Source organism: Myotis lucifugus, unplaced genomic scaffold (assembly GCF_000147115.1).
Source record: "Myotis lucifugus unplaced genomic scaffold, Myoluc2.0 scaffold_10, whole genome shotgun sequence".
Lineage (NCBI taxonomy): Eukaryota > Metazoa > Chordata > Mammalia > Chiroptera > Vespertilionidae > Myotis > Myotis lucifugus.
The window spans coordinates 14,306,311-14,323,893 of record NW_005871058.1 but is presented as its reverse complement, the minus strand read 5'-3'; the positions used below and the strand labels follow the sequence as shown (position 1 = coordinate 14,323,893).

At 43.0% G+C, this 17,583-nt stretch overlaps 1 protein-coding gene across 1 annotated transcript in view; it reads right to left on the bottom strand.

Moving 5' to 3' along the window:
* The window catches only part of DERA (deoxyribose-phosphate aldolase), a 94,620-nt gene extending 85,798 nt beyond the window's left edge, over nucleotides 1-8,822 (bottom strand). Inside the window, exon 1 of the mRNA XM_006084292.3 lies at nucleotides 8,676-8,822. Within this exon, the coding sequence (XP_006084354.1) occupies nucleotides 8,676-8,715 (40 nt within the window). The 5' untranslated portion in view covers nucleotides 8,716-8,822. The remainder of the gene's footprint in view (nucleotides 1-8,675) is intronic.
* Nucleotides 8,823-17,583: the final 8,761 nt, after the last annotated feature.

The window sequence follows — 17,583 nt, the reverse complement described above, 5'->3', positions numbered from 1 at the left end:
CAAAATTGAACGGAAGGCACAGAGGTTTCCCATTTACCCCTTGTTCCCCCCTAACACCACAACACATGTATAGCTTCCCCCACTATCAACACCCCCCTCACCAGAGCAGGTGATGAACCTCACTGTCGCCTGTCTGTTTTAGATTTGAAAAGTACAAACCAGCCCTGACCGGTTTGGCTCAGTGGATAGAGCGTCGGCCTGCGGACTGAAGGGTCCCAGGTTCGATTCTGGTCAAGGGCATGTACCTTGGTTGCGGGCACATCCCCAGTGGGGGGCGTGCAGGAGGCAGCTGATCGATGTTTCTCTCTCATGGATGTTTCTAACTCTCTATCCCTCTCCCTTCCTCTCTGTAAAAAATCAATAAAATGTATTTTTTAAAAAAATTTTAAAAAAAAAAAGAAAAGTACAAACCAGTGCACAGAAGCCCCTGCCTATGGCCACATGTCAGGATGCTATCAAAGCTAGGACCACAGTGCCTGGGTCCCCATCCTACATAGCACATTCTTCCGGGATAAACGCCAAGGCATTAAGTGAAGCATGCAGGGCCAAGTACAGGTTCTCTGGCATTCCACTGTGGGACGCCAAACTTCAACTTCTTCTGTAAGTGTAACTACTGTCAAGCACCAACGCGAGTGAACTTTCTGTAAGGGACCAGAGAAAGCTCCGCTATCCGGAGCTTGAACTCCTTCTCAGCTACAAATACAATGAGCACCGCCACAGCCTACCTTCCTCCACACTACAGACCTCATAATTTCCAAGGAAACATGCATGTTCCTCTTTCCATGAGAAAATTAACTGAGTTTTCTGGTAGACAATCTCAGATCTTCAGGTAATGGGAGATCTTCAGGGTCTGTCCCCTCTGGTCTCTGAGACCATGGAGAAGACACGCTCATGTCCATGTCCAAACTCATCATGAAGAACACTGGTTAGGCTTTTCCATCCGCCACTGGCATCATTTGAATAAAATACGATCATTTTCAGACATAGTGCACCTTTCAGATATAATGCACCTGCTTAACCGCCTTGCCCTCCTGGGTTTTCCAACTTTTCACACTCTTTTGAACACATTTCTTCACTTAATTTAATCAGAAAAGTGAAAGGCTAATTTCTCCACAGTTTCCTTGTCAAAGCTTTGCTAACCAAATATTTAAAAAATATAATAAACATATTGATATAAAGGTAAAAGCGACTGAGAGGATTCATCAAAATATAATATATAGTAATTTAAGGTTCTCTGAATCTCTAATTAATCTGAGAAACTCTATAGCTTACTGTTCATAAGAGCCATCTGGGGAGCTTGTGAAAATGCAGGTTCCTGGGCCCCGACCATGGACAGCTAAAACTGTTGTGGGGCTCAGGAATGTGCACTGGGTGGTTCTAGTTCAGGGCCACAGCCCGATTGAGCTTCTACAAGGCTAATGGCAGGAGAAGTAATGCAAAGTCTTGGAATAAACCTGCACAGAGAGAGCCTGAATTTCAATTCCAGGACTGCCTCTAACCAGCCATGTGACCATAGGCTTAATTTCCTGTGCCTCAGTTTACTCGTCTGTAACAGAAGGGTGTTGGACTAATAGCTAAGATGTCTTCCTGCTATGAAATTGTGATATATATATATATATACATATATATATATATATATATGACTATAAATGTGGACACTATTATTTTTCCAGAAAATAGGGTTTGAAATATTCATAAGTAATGTTTACTCAAGGGTCTCTACATTAAAGTATCTGTAGACCTTACCCTTGCCAGATACCTAGTTGAATGTCATGTTAGACATTTTAATGAAATCAAACACACACACACACACACACACACACTCCCCTATCTTGTGGCCCTGGGGTAAGGACCGTGACCACCATGTGTTCAGTAGAAAAGCTTATCTGAATCTGGATTACAGGAGAAGTTGATTTAGCTACTTTTTTAACAATATGTTTTGTTCCTTTTTTTATTGAATGCATTGGTGTGACATTGGTTAATACGATTATATGGGTTTCAGGGGTACAATTCTATAATTCATCATCTGTATATTACACTGTGTGTTCACCTCCCCAAGTCAAGTCTCTTTCCATCACCAGTTTGGCTACTTTGACCGGACTTGCAAGTATCACAATGTTGACATTATTATCCACATTCCTAAGGAGGCAAAGCGCCACTTCAGTGACACCTTCTTAGGAAGTAATTACCAGGGGCTCCTCTCTTCTGAGACTTTGCTTTAGGGAGGAAGGCCTGACTATACAAAGAGCGTCAGAAGCTGCAGCCAGAGTGCCTCCACGTTTTTAAAAATCTGTATAAACTGGAGCTGAGATGAAACATTTATCCTTCTCTTGCAACCACTTTGGTTTCCAGGGAACTGACTGTCGCGGCTGAGGCAGGCGGAGGAGAGGCACCTCCGCAGCCATACACATAACACACACCAAAGTTAACTGAACAGGTTCAAAGTGCCTTTTTATGCCTTTAACTCAAAGATGAACACATTTCAAGGTGACCCGATCCTCAAGTGACAGGCAGTGTTTTAAAAGGGCCAGAGCTCTCCACTTAAACAATTTCTAGTGACACACGCTCACAGCGCGTCCTCAAGGGCTCCATCTGCCGTCTCATTTCCTAGTCTTGCTTTCCTGGCAGAGGCATCCCGTTTTAAACGGGCGCTTGAAGTCCGTCTTCCTTCCTAACAATTAAAATCCAAAGGGCTTAGGGACTTTAAAATTTTTTTTGCTTTTTAACTTAGCAGACACCATGGAGGACTTTTAATTATTCCATTATACAACAAACCCACATTATTATTTTGTAGGTTTTTTTTTCTATGTATCAAACCAGTACCAGAATAATAAAACACAGCCTCCTCTGTCATGCTTGTAAGCAAACAGTGAAAGACTTCTAAGGTAAAATCAAAGTCAGTGTTCACAAAGGGACACCCAATTTAGAAATCTAAAAAGGCACATAATCATCGTGTTGACTTGGCACGTGTATTCCAGACACGGAATATGATTTTTCCTTCTTTCTTCACTAAAATGTTACTCTTTGTCATGGTAGCAGAATGAGATGATTACAACAGAAATCTGAACGTGGGGTGCCTATGGTTAATGACACGTGCCAGGCTGCTTTTGCTCAGTTCCTTTGGAGAAACTACACCCGTCAAAGATGTCCTTTCCCAGAAAACCTCCCCTGGACTCTATGAGCTCCTCTTTCTCACCTGACCACACCCTACAGTCACTTTTATTGTTGTTAATACTCACCCGAGGATATTTTTCCCATTGATTTTTGGAGAGAGAGTGGAAGAGGGGGAGAGAGAAACATTGATGTGAGACGCGTCTATTGGCTGCCTCCTGAACATGTCCCAGTTGAACCCAGGTAAATGCCCTTGACCTTGAATCGAACCCAAGACCCTTCAGAGCGAGGGCTGGTGCTCCAACCACTGAGCAACACCAGCCAGAATCCCTAGGGTTACTTTTATCTTGCTGCAATCATTTCCATGACTGTCTCCCTTAGTTGACTGTGAGCTCCGGGGGAGCAGAGATAAGGAAGCTATCTATGTGGAGGTGCCCCAGCCATGAGCATGAGCAGTAAGTTACAAGTGCCAGGAAAGTGGGCACGCCACTTGTTTATTTTTAATTTTGTACAAATGTATAGTATATGGCAATAAATTTAAAATTTTATTCTGGTCCCCTGAACAAGTGCTCTAAATGAGGGAGTGGAGGTTGGGGAGGGGGGGATGTGAGCAAGGTTGGGGGGAGCCACTATGGCCCATAGCAGGGTATCGGAACCTAAACAAGTGATGGGGGACACTCATACACGGGGGCGGCTCAGAGTCCACTCTTAAGCACGGAGGGTATCTGCACAAAGGGGCAGCCAAATATGGGAGGTCAAGGCAAGCATGAGAATGAAAAGGAAGCTATCTATGTGGAGGGCAGCCTGACCGGCTGCCACAGACCTGCTGGGGGACCATAGGCCAAGGTTCTCCAAGCTGGGTGTGTTGCAGAACCATCCAGAATACTTGTTAAGACTCAGAATGCCAGGCCCCAAGACAGCAACTTCCGGTTCATTAAGACCTCGGGGTGTCTGCATTTTTAATGAGCTCCCCAATAATGTCAATGCTGCTAGTCCAGGGGCCACATTTCTAGTTCAAAGAAATCAAGCAGCTTGGCCGGAGCTAGAGGCCACTGAATAGGAGGGCCAGATTTGGGTTTGTTTGGTTTTTCCTCTGACTCCACACTAGTCAAGCCTTCTCTCTACAAGGACACATCTGTCACCTACCCACATAGGACTAACACTGACCAAAGAAAAACGTTTCTTGAGGTTTATGTTTAGTTGAAGAAAATCAGAAATGAACATTTTAAGTGGAAAATACGTTTAGCAGACAGCACTCATCACTAAACACTGACATAAAAGTTAACATTGAAGTTGGAGGGTTTCTCCTTCTTTCACTTATCCAAATGCTATCGTAAAAGAACATTTTCCTTGAAGGGTTTTATCATGAGGGTCAGTGTTAAATGAACCTATTTTTTTAAGTCTATTAACTAGAAGTATATACATTAAAATATAAGTACTTAGGACTGGATTAGTGATAATTTTAGTTTTTTGTGCTAATTGTATTTTCTAAAACTTTTACAATAAACATGAATTCCTCTTGTAATAAGAAAAAGAGCCCAGCCGGTGTGGTTCAGTGATTGAGCGATGGCCTATGAACCAAGAAATCACCGACTGATTTCCAGTCAAGGCATATGCCCTGGGTGCAGGCTCGATCCCCAGGAGCGGGTGTGCAGGAGGCAGCAGATCCATGATTGTCATCCCTGATGAAACGTTTCTACTTCTCTCTTGCTCTTTGAAATCAATAAAAATTTATTTCAAAAAATAAAAAGAAGAAAAGTAAAAAAATTAATTTCTTTAAAAACGTTACAATATGTATTTTAAAAGATTTCATTAGAAGAGTGGTCGGCAAACTCATTAGTCAACAGAGCCAAATATCAATATCAACAGTACAACGACTGAAATTACTTTTGAGAGCCAAAATTTTTAAACTTAAACTATATAGGTAGGTACATTGTTATTAACTTAATTAGGGTACTCCTAAGCTGGCCTTTGCTAAAAACATCCTCAATCTGATTGAGGTATGTTCGCTGAGGTCGACCCCTTCCAACTCTCCCATCCACACTCGTCTTGTATACTTGTTTCGTCTATCTCCTTTCGTTCATCCTCTCTGTATGTCCAAACCATCTCAACATATCTTTCTCAATCCTCGACACTACATCTTCTTTCACTCCACAGCGTTCCCTAAAATTAACTTAATAAACTTTACTTAAAGTTTTAAGTCAACTTCGCACTGTACGTGCGTGCCCGCACGTGGTATTTTGTGGAAGAGCCACACTCAAGGGGCCAAAGAGCCGCATGTGGCTCGCGAGCCACGGTTTGCCGACCACTGCATTAGAAAACTCTATAGCCCCAACCGGTTTGGCTCAGTGGATAGAGCGTCAGCCTGTGGACTCAAGGGTCCCGGGTTCGATTCCGGTCAGGGGCATGTGCCTGGGTTGCGGGCACATCCCCAGTGGATGTGCAGGAGGCAGCTGGTCGATGTTTCTCTCTCATCGATGTTTCTAACTCTCTATCCCTCTCCCTTCCTCTCTGTAAAAAATCAATAAAATATATTTTTTAAAAAAAGAAAACTCTATAGAAGACATCAGAGAAGCAACTGCATAAATTAATAGTGAAGTATTCTTTTTCTAGTACATAAATAATTCAAGTAACTTATTTTAGTATTTTAGGCTAAACCTCTGTCTAGATTAATGATTAATACCAGTGAAGGAAAAACACTTGTGTATCTGATTTTAATTAAACAAAGAAAATAAAACAAAACTATGATCACTGAAATCATTGCATAAAAACCACACTTACTATTATTCTACATAGCAACTGTTTTTGTCTATACTGTTTCTTTTCAACAAATGAATGGAAGTGATTCTAATTCTCACAAATTAAGAAAGCAAAAATGTTATATGTCAACTAGTGGCCCGGTGCACAGATCCGTGCACATTGAAAGGGAATTAATTAGAAGAAAGATCTGCACAGTAATTACATTACTGCAAAAAATTACATGTCAAAATAGTATATATAATATAGTATTGTAAAATTAATAATACTTTGCATAGAATCCCTGTGTGATCTAATGCTCGATTTCCACAAATAGTTTTAACACAGCTTTATATGTATGCAATTGGCGCCAGCGAGAGCTTTATATGTATTACGCATGCACGAGTCAACGTTTATTTTTAAATTGCCAGAGCATGTCATTATGTACCAGCTGGTCAGTCGGTCAGACGTACGTATGGTCGGTCACTTAGTCTTTTATATATATATATATATATATATATATATATATATATATATATATATATATAGATTATATCTCAATTTGAAAGAAGAAAGTAAAAATAGTTGAACTGTATTTCTTGAAAGAACAAAAATTAAACCTCTAAGTTTAGGGAAAATAAAGGTTCATCTTCTATGGGCACAAAGTCACTGAGTCACATCCCTGAAGATACCGAGGTAAGACCTGCACCCCATCCCTATCCCTCACCCCCCATCTTTCAGGATCTTCCAATCTAGGGAATATTCCTTTATTACTAAAGTTCACACTCCAGAGGTAGAGCTAGAGTTTAAAACATAATCTCCCAAATGGCAGTGACTAAAGGGGAATCAATTTGGTGAGGAAATCAACTGTCTTTATAAAAATACTAGAGGCCCCGTGCACGAGATTTGGGCACTGTGGGGGGGGGGGGGGGTGTTCCCCTCAGTCAGGCCTGCGCCCTCTCACAGACCAGGAGCCCTCAGAGAATTTCCTTAGCACTGCCGCAGAGGCAGTAGAGGCTCCCGCCACTGCCACTGGGCTCGCCAGCCATAAGTGGCGCAGTGACCACCAGGGGACAACTCCTGTGTTGAGCATCTGCCCCCTGGTAGTCAGTGTACATCATAGGGACTGGTCCTTCCGCCATTCAGTCGATTTGCATATTAGCCTTTTAGTATATAGGATGCTCTTACCGTTCAACCAAAATTCTAAACTACCTCTAGACTGTTTAGTTAGAAAAGATATTTTTAAAGAAATAAAAGTACCCCTATGTTATATATAATTTACAGCTAATGCTCTCAAAATTAGCCCCTAAAAATGTTGTAATGTACCTCGCGAATCACAGAAGGACGCCTCAAGAAGTCGAATTAAAGAGTCACATTTATTGCAATCCGGAACTATGAGGGGCCATTCCCCAAATCTCATAGTAATAGGATGGTAGAAAAACCAGACTTATATAGGCAAAAATCACAGAGGTATTGATTACATCCCAGGGTTTGGAATGAGGACCCTGGTTTGCACAAAGCAGTTACAGAAGCAAGATTGAGCCAATTAGTTATCTACAAAGATTAATTATAGTTTTTGGGTCTTGGGACCACTGAGTTGACAGAAACACATTATCTAGAGCCTCGGGTCTGGAATGAGGAACCTAGTTTGCAAAAAAAGCAGTTTACAGAAACACATTATCTAGAGCCCTTGGGTAACCTGGGTTAAACTTAGGCATGTTTTCTAAATTACAGTTTTGGGTCTAGAGCCCTCTGACCTTGGGATAACTGTGCTGTCCTTCCCAGGTAAAGGAAAATGTGCTTTCTAAGACTAGTATAACCACAACCCATGGGATATTCACATTACAATCAATAAGGCATTTAATCGAATGGGATGATTTATATAATTCAGAAAATCAAAATAACCTGTCCATTGTTAAACAAAGCAAATAGGTACCATACTTCAAAAACAGAACTCTATATATTTTTATTAACGCCTACTAGGTAGCCACAATGTATCACACTTTACATCCTCTCATTTAATGTCCAAACCAGTTTATGAGGTAGATACCATTATAAACATTTTACAGATTAAGAAACTTAAGCACTGAGTGGCTAAGGAATGTGCCCAAAGCCACACAGCCAAATTAAAGATCCACCACGCAGATAGCCGAGTTATAAAGCTCACACCAAGATCTTAACCTTTGGCCGATCCTGGTTTATGGGCTTATGCTATGTTTGAATGACAAAGTTTTCACACTTTCTGGAAATCACAATTAAGTTTTCTTGCCAGTAGTATTTACTATAGCCATGACAGTTTTTAAAATAGAGAAGTCATTCATTGGGCACTTTTACAAATTTTGGTACCTCTAAGATCAGACTCCATTCTCCCTAAGTTATATAGAACCGAGGCCCCACAACTTCTCCACCGCCAAGGCCGCTGCTGGGACGCAGCTGAGTTAAAACTCTCTGGAAATCGAGCATTAAGGTCACACGGGGATTCTCTACAAAGTGCGCGAGGACAGTTTTCAACCAGTTTTGCTTGTTCGGGGTTGGGGGTTCGGGGTCCTGTTCTTTGCAATCCAGGAGCTAGAAGGTAAGCGAGTGGAGGGCTGGGAGTTGAATCCTTTCCCACCCCCTCCGCTTAGAAAAAGCCGGCTTGGCTGTCTGGGCCGGCGGGGACGCGCCCCAGGGTGAGGTCTCCCCGGCCCGGCCTGGGGTGGGGGCGGCCGGCGCCCCGGCTTCCCGGCCCCGGGAGCACTCGCGTGGGCCCAGGGCCCGGGCGGCGGCGACCCCCACGCCTGCCGGGAGGAGGCGGCCGGACGCTGGAGGCGGAGAGGGGCCCTTACCGAGCTCCGTGCCCGGGTTGGGCGGCGACATGGGCGACATGGTGCGGGTCGCTGCAGCGGTCGCCGGGTCCTCGCCCGGGTCACCTCCGCCCAGCCCTTCCTCCTTCCTGTTCGCCCGCGACTCCGCCGCGATCGCCCCGCCCTGCGCCCTCGGGGCGGAGCGGGGCACCTCGGCCGGCGGGGAGGACCCGGGCCCGCTCCGCGGGGAATCCCGCCGCCCCGCTCCGGGGTCCTCTCCGTGAGCTGCGCGGCTCCAGCACCAGCTCCCGGCAGGAACGCTGGCAAAGCCGTTTTGAAATCCCGAAGTTGCCGGCTGCACGGGGTCCCCACGTGTAGGAAGTTTTACTAGTAACTGCGAGATGGCATTCCAAGACCGGAGGCAGCGCTGTGGCCAGGAAAGGAAGGGGGCCAGGAGTGAGAACCTGGTTTCTCCCTGCGCGCATCAAATGCCCTGCCAAGCTTCAGGTTCTTCATCTGTAAGAAATGACCTTGACAACGTCTTGGAGCTCTAAACTCTGATTGTGTGACGCTAAGATTTTTTTCCAGTCTGACTTTTGTGATCAGGAGTTTCACATGGTCTGAAGTCGCTCAACATAGGCTACTAGTTAATACTCACAATCCTAGAAGAAAACTTAGCTTGTCTGCCATGAACCTGTTACTGCTTCCAGATGTATGCTAGCGTTTGAGTCTAGAACAGTCCTGCCGAGAATGCGTTATTATCTCCTACAGACACCAGATTTCTGAATAGAGAGGCATCCTGAGGTCGTGGAAACTGAGCAGGCTCAGAATGCATAGAACCCCCAATGTACCAGCAATTCCCCTTAATAACCACGTGATTCTAGGAATGTTATTGTCTACTTGTCTGAGAAATGGGGATCCAAATGTATTCGCCTGTAAAGTTGTTGTATATGTGGAAAGCCTGTAGTAGGTGTTCAGCAAATGGAAGCTGTTAATGTTATTGTCAGGTTCACAGGGCAGTCTGGGGATTAAATAGGAAAAGTAATCCCAGTCCTATTCCCTTATACTGAGCTGCCTCTCAGCCTTGTCAACACAGAACTATTGTGAATATTTTGGATGTATCTAGATTCTATTCATACATATAATAACATTTCCCTTTGTTTTTAGTTTAAAGATAAAATAAAAAGCAGGCCCTAAAAGCCTAGAGCTGGCCTAGCACAGTTACATCACCATGCTCTCCAGTTAAACATAGACAACTTCACAGAATGCCAACATCAGCCAAGGCCATGGTGACCATGATGAATCAACAAAAACAAGACTACTCACAATCATGTCTGAACACAGGAAAAATAAAAATGAGCATTGCCCAAACCACAAACATGGCCTAATAGCCTCCTCCTATCCTGCCTAATATAAGTGACTATCACTTTTTTAACCATCAGTTTTAGCCTCATTCCATTCTTCTTGTGTTTTAGATAATAATTAAGTTGCCTTGTCATAGAATTATCACTGCTTCCTGCCAGCAACCTAATCCAGAGCAATGGCCCAATTCCTTGAACTTTCCCCAAATCACTAAACACAAGGCCAAATCCCATGTCATTTCTGTCATCCTCTTCCTGAGACATCTCACAATTCCCCATGGTGAGCATTCTCCCGTGTTGCATCAAGTCAACGAACCCAAATTTATCCAACTACAGGTATGTTCCTGGTGGTCTTCAAATGGAAAGCATTGACATCCTTAAAAGATTCAAAGACAACAAATAGAATCCAATTTAAGGGGAAGATACAACTCTAAGCCAAATTCCAAACCATTCATTATACATTCATGTATAGTGTAAATTTATTAAAACTAAAACAAAAAGCTGTGAGAATCCCAACTTAAGCTGAAAACCAGAATAGGGCAGCTCCTACAGCAAGCATGTTAGCAATATGTCTAAAAAGAATTTCTCAAGGACTTTTTCCTAAATTTGACCTGTTATACAGTACTAATCTAGAATTAATCTCTAGAGTTTGAAAGTGTATTAAATTGGCAGCATTCTGAGAGATAGTGGTGATAGAATGCAAAAAAATAAAAATAAAATAAAAATGAGTTTCTTTAATGGAGAAATGTTGCCACGGTTCACTTTGTGAGTTCCCCTTTTAAATGTATTGCCTTCCGAAACTTCTGAAGAGCCCCTAAGGCAAGGCCTCTCAAAAGAAAGATCTATAGACCACCACTACAACATTGGAATCCCCCAAGAGGTTTTTTTTTCTAGTCAGTTCTAGGCTTCACAACAGCCCTACTGAATCTGAATCTCTAGGGCCCTGGAATCTGTATTTTTAACAAGTTCCCTCAAATGATATTCATGTGAGCGAAATATAAAGAATCATTAACCTAGATGCACAGGAGAGCAAACTATGCTTGCCCATCTGCTGCTATTCCCAAACTGGCTCTTGTTAACCTGTCTTTATTTTATTCTTTTTATCCATGAAGATTTTGCATATCATTCCTTTTTGTGGGTGTTTTTAATAAAAATTTAAATTGCCATATAAAGTGTCTGTCTTCCCATCCCCACCCCTTCTTCAATTAAAATTAAAGCCCCAGGAATGTATCATATTTATCTTGAAGCCTGAAGAACCTACCTGGCCTGGGAGATAGGAATAAAATTCCAAAGGCATTGACTATTTGCTGATTTGTCGTAAGCCTCGCGCCTAGTACAGTACTTGGCATATAGTAGGCTGTGAATATTTGTTAGATAAATGATTGCATATTAGGGTACCCATTGTTTTATCCAGCCCAATTTCATTTGACTGGTCTCTAATTCTATGATTTCTCAGAGCAGTCATTCCACTTAGTCATTCCACTTAGACTGGACTGTAAACCAGTATTTCTAAGGTAGATGGGGAAAGTATAGAAGCAGGAAGGACTAGGGAGGAGTATGAATATTAGAATTAAATTATTTCACAACTGGAGGGAGACTTATAGACCATCTAATTCCTACTTCACAGTGAAATAAGAAAGATAAGAATTATACTGAGTCTGTTATGAAGCTAAATTTATTCAATTTAAAGAACAGTTCATCATTCTGAGACTACAGCCTTCACTACAACTTGGATTTTAAAATGTCCTATTTTAAATGAAGATTGTGGTGGCAATTTATTTTCTTTTTTAATAGCTTCACGTGCCAATATTAGAAGCAGACATTCTATCATACCCACCTCCATTTTTCTAACCTATTGGTCCACCAAATCCCAAAGTTAGGGAATTACTGAACAAATAAATATATATTAACTAATATTCTTATGAGGTAAGCCCTTTACATCAATTATTTGATATTTCAATCTAAAAAAAATTCTATGTGAGAGAACTATCACCTCCCTTTACAGATAAAGAAGTTGAGTCTTAGAGAGTTTAGACACTAAGTGTTAGAGGATGATTCAACCCTGGCTATATAACCCTTCAAACCACACTTACTAGCCCACTCTCTCTCTCTGAACCCGAGCTCATTAGACAAACCAGTTAGCCCCTCTAAAATCAGGTTTCCCATTACATTCATGTGCCACTTAGCAATAGAGCATCGGCCTGCGGACTGAAAGGTCCCAGGTTTGATTCCGGTCAAGGGCATATACCTGGGTTGCGGGCACATCCCCCGTAGGAGATATGCAGGAGGCAGCTGATTGATGTTTCTAACTCTCTATCTCTCTCCCTTCCTCTCTGTAAAAAATCAATAAAATATATTTTAAAAAAAGTTAAAATAAATAAATAAAATCAGGTTTCCCATTACATTCATGTGCCACTTAGCAACAGGGATACGTTCTATGAAATGCATTGTTAGGTGAGTTCATCACTGTGTGAACATCACTGGGTGCACTTACACAAACCTCGATGGGGTAGCTCACTACACTCCTAGGCTATATGGTGCAGCCTATTGCTCCTAGGCTACAGACCTGTGCAGCATGCTACTGTACTCTATACTGTAGGCAATTGTAACACAATGGTATTTGTGCAACTAAACATATCTAAACATAGAAATGGTACAGGAAAAGTATGGTATAAAAGTTAAAAGGGTACCTCTGTCTAGGGCACTTACCAGGAATACAGCTGGCAGTATTGGAAATTGCTCTGGGTGAGTGGCAATGTGAAGGCCTAGGACATTCCTGTTTACTGCTGTGTACTTTGTAATATTGCACTTAGGCTACACCAAACTTATAAAACACAAGATTAAATCTAACACAAGAGAAAATGATGCATCAAGAGATGTGGTAAACACAAGATGAGGTTGCTGCCAGCGATACATGGCACACTGTTTTACAGCAAATTTTTTCTAAAGTAGACATACACTTGAAAATAATGATAAAAAGCATAGTATAGTGAATACATAAACCAGTAACATAGTTTATTATTATAGAGTATAATATATTCTACATAACTGTCTGTACTATAATTATATGACTGGCTGTGCAGATTTGTTAACACAAGCATCACCACAAAAGTGAGTAATACATGTACAACAACAGATAAGACAGCAATGATGTCACTGGGTGATGAGCTTTTCAGCTCCATTATAATCTTACCAGAGGCTCGGTGCACGAAAATTTGTGCACTCACAGGGGGTTCCTCAGCCCAGCCTGTGCCCTCTGGCAGCCCGGGAGCCCTCAGGGGATGTCTGACTGACGGCTTAGGCCCACTCCCTAAGCCTAAGCCATCAGTTGGACATCATTAGCGCTGCCAAGGAGGTAGGTGCTCCTGCCACCACCGCTGCGTTCACAGCCGTCAGCCCAGCTTGTGGTTGAGTGGAGCTCCCCCTGTGGGAGCGTGCTGACCACCAGGGGGTAGCTCCTGCATTGAGCATCTGACCCATGGTGGTCAGTGCGCATCATAGTGACTGGTCATTCCACTGTTAGGGTCAATTTGCATATTACCCTTTTATTATATAGGACTAGAGGCCCAGTGCATGAAAATTTGTGCACTGGTGTGGGGGGAGCAGTCCCTTAACCCGGCCTGCCCCCTCTCACAGTCTGGGAGCCCTCAGGGGATGTCCTACTGATGGCTTAAGCCCGCTCCCTGTGGGGAGTAGGCCTAAGCCACAGTCTGGCCTCCCTCTGCAGGAGGCGACCTGCTGATCAGGGGAAGGCACCACCCCAATCAACCCCTCGCTGCTGCTGCCTCAGGCCTCCTTGGCCCGGCCCTCACAGCAGCAGCCACCGCCTCGGCCCGGCCCTCGCAGCAACAGCCACCATCCGCGGCTTGCCTGAGCCTTGGCCCGGCCCTCACAGCAGCAGCCACCGCCTCGGCCTGGCCCTTGCAGCAGCAGCCGCCATCCGCGGCTGCGGCTTTGTCCGAAAGGACGTCCGGTCTAATTAGCATATTACCCTTTTATTAGTATAGATGGGACTACCGTTGTATATGCAATCTTGTAAACTAAAATCAGTTATTTTCCACTACACCAAGTTCCATTCTCTCATTAGCTGTGTGAAGTGATTCAACCTATAAAATATTGCCCAGTAGCTATCAGCTGCATACTTTGACCTTGTTTCCACGGGTAAATTAGTCAGATGCTGCATTTGTTTCTTCAGGAACTCTATTGGTTTTAAAGTACCACTGACTAGGTGACACTGTGTCTACCTAGTTCACATTTTGTCCACACTGAAAATTGTGCTTTTCTATAGATAAGAAAGCCAAGCCTCCAGAGAATGTTCTTGGCTCCAGCAATTTTTCCTCAGGAATCCTCCTTGTGTAAGAGAACAATATGTAATGTATATGGTAAAACATAAGGTACCGCCCAGCTGGCATGGCTCAGTGGTTGAGTGTTGACCTATGAACCAGGTCATAGTTCTATTCCTAGTCAGGGCACATGCCCAGGTTGAGGGCTCTATCCCCAGTGTGGGCATGCAGGAGGCAGCTGATCAATGATTCTCTCTCATCACTGATGTTTCTATCTCTCTCTCCCTTTCTCTGAAATCAATAAAAATATATTTTAAAAAACATAAGGAACCTACTAAAGATATATTTTCCTTTGGTCTACATTTTCAACTCCCCATTTTATTGTTGCTGCTTTCTGAAAAATTACATCCCTTTCCCCACCCCCCACCTTAGCCTCAAAGAAAAGGCAGGCTAAATTAATATTCCATTGAACTTAAACTATTAAAAATGTAACCTACAAGTTAATATGAATTATGGTACATCTTTACTATACTGTTTTGTAGCCATTGACTAGAATTGTTGAACTTTATTTACTGACGGGAAAAACATGGAATTGGTGGACCACACTCAACCTGGTTTCTTTGAAGAAACCTCTGGATGACACTAAAACTGAAAAATAATGATTCATAAGGTAAATTACTAAAAATGAGGCAGGATTTGGGGTTACCATGACCTATAGGACATCTACACTAATAAAAGAGAAAGATGCAAATGGACTGTTCCTTCACGATGCCCACCAGCCAATCAGGAGTGAGTATGGAAATTAACCTCATCGCCTCCATGGAGACTGACAGCATGGAGGAGGCAGCTCCCAGAAAGGCCTGCTTGGCAGTCACTGTGGTGTGGAGCAGGCAGGCCCCGCAGAGAACCACAGGGAGCGGGCCTAAGCCGTCAGCAGGACATCCCCTGAGGGCTCCTGGATTGGAGAAGGTGTAGGTCAGGCTGAAGGACACACTCCCCCCAACCCCCCGCACAAATTTTGTGCACCAGGCCTCTAGTTAAATATAAAAAGGAAGCCCCAGAGCAAGAATGCAATGGGAAGGAAAGTGGTGATTAAGGGACTAGAGCAGGGGTGGGCAAACTTTTTGACTCGAGGGCCACAATGGGTTCTTAAACTGGACCGGAGGGCCGGAACAAAAGCATGGATGGAGTGTTTGTGTGAACTAATATAAATTCAAAGTAAACATCATTACATAAAAGGGTACGGTCTTTTTTTTTTTTAGTTTTATTCATTTCAAACGGGCCGGATCCGGCCCACGGGCCATAGTTTGCCCACGGCTGGACTAGAGCATGCAAGTTGGACTTCTAGGTAATTAACTGGGTCTCAGGTTGGCTGAGGCTGCCCAGGGGTTCACAGGTCAAGCAAGGGCTTTGAACAGGTTCCTCCCATGCCTCACTCTTCACAGAGGGGGGTCTGCTACATGGGGGATAGATATCTAGAAAATAATCATCCTCGTCTGATAAGATCTGGTGCTAATCTAGGGCCTTGTTTTAACAACTTTTGAGTATTTACAACATACCAGCCCCCCTTCCAAGCAAAGGTAGTATTAGTGAAGACAAACTTCAGACAGTGCTAAGAACTATGAATAAAATGGGACAAAATAACAGTGACAAAAGAAGGGATGCAGAACTTGAGGCCTGGATCACAAAAGGGTTAGCCATACAAAAATTTAGGAAAGAGTGGACCAAGTAGCAAAAACAGCACACCAAGTGAAAAGGCCCTGAGATGCAATAAAGTAAATTTGGCTAAAGCAGTGCAAGCAAGGGACAAAAATAAAGATCGCAGAAGGCTAGAATCAGGTCATAGTAAAAATATGGTATAATGGGAAGCCACTATGGATGTAAACAAGGCAGTCAACTGGCCTCTTCAAATCCTAAAGCAATCACCTTTCCTACTGCATAGAGCATGAATGGGATACAGGCAGAATGGGGGAGTAGGGGTAAGAAAGTACAGTTAGGCCCTAGCCGGTTTGGCTCACTGGATAGAGCGTCAGGCTGGGGACTGAAGGGTTCCAGGTTTGATTCTGGTCAAGGGCATGTACCTTGGTTGCAGGCACATCCCCAGTAGGTGGTGTGCAGGAGGCAGCTGATCGATGCTTCTCTCTCATCGATGTTTCTAACTCTCTATCCCTCTCCCTTCCTCTCTGTAAAAAATCAATAAAATATATATTTTTAAAAAAAGAAAAGAAAGTACAGTTAGGAAGGCAAGGTAAAAGCCCAAATGAGAAATAAAGATAGTCTGGCCTTGGTGGCAACAAAGATGAGGCAAGGTACAGATTCAGAAGAGCCACAGGACTTCCATGTGGACTAGATGGGGATTACAGAGAATGAAGTTGAGCACTTTTTTGTCTTTAGTTTGAACTAATGAGCATCAGTTACTGGCATGGGTAACAAGTTGAGAAGGAAACAGGTTTGGTTGAAAAATGAAAATGTTTTAGATAGGGAAGTCTGGGATACTTATGAAAGGTTAAGGTGGGACATTTAAATGTGCCATTAAACTCTGGTGCTCAGGAAGGTAGGCGAAGTATACAAATTTGGAAGATACCAAAGATACGAAATGCCATAATAATGCATGATTTTTATCTTCCTTTGGAGAAAGCCAAAGCTAGAAGGTACAGCCCAGACCTAAGATCAAGCAGAAAAGGAAACAGCAAACAGAGCAGTCGGAAAGGGATAAGGAACCACGAGTATGGTTTCATAGAAGTCCAAGAAAATATTTCAAAAACAAGTAAATAGAGAAGTACTGAATGCTGCTGGAGGTTTTAGTAAGATGAGGACAGAAAAGTAATAGCTGGATTAGAAACATGCAGGACATTGGAGACTTTTATAAGTACAATTATATACACTTGAACTTTTTGCTAAATTCTACTGTAGGACCCATTACTAAGTGTGGTATGCAGACTAATGGCCTCCCAAAGATATCCATGTCCTAATCTGTGAATGTTAACTTACATGGCAAGACGGACTTTGCAGATGTGATTAAATTAGGATCTTGAACTCGGGTATCCTCCAGGTGGGTCCAATGTAATAAAAAACACTTTTAAGTGAAAAAGGGTAGCAGATCAGATTTGAAGATGCTATGCTGCTGGCTTTGAAAACAGAGGGAAGGACCATCAGCCCAGGAACGCTGGTGGCCCCTAGAGTCCAGAGGAATGCAACCCTGCCAGCACCTCAATTTTAGCCCAGTAAAACTATTTTCAGATTTCCGACCTCCTTAACTTACTCAGTATACACAAGGCTATAAAGAAAACCAAGGCTAACCTTGTG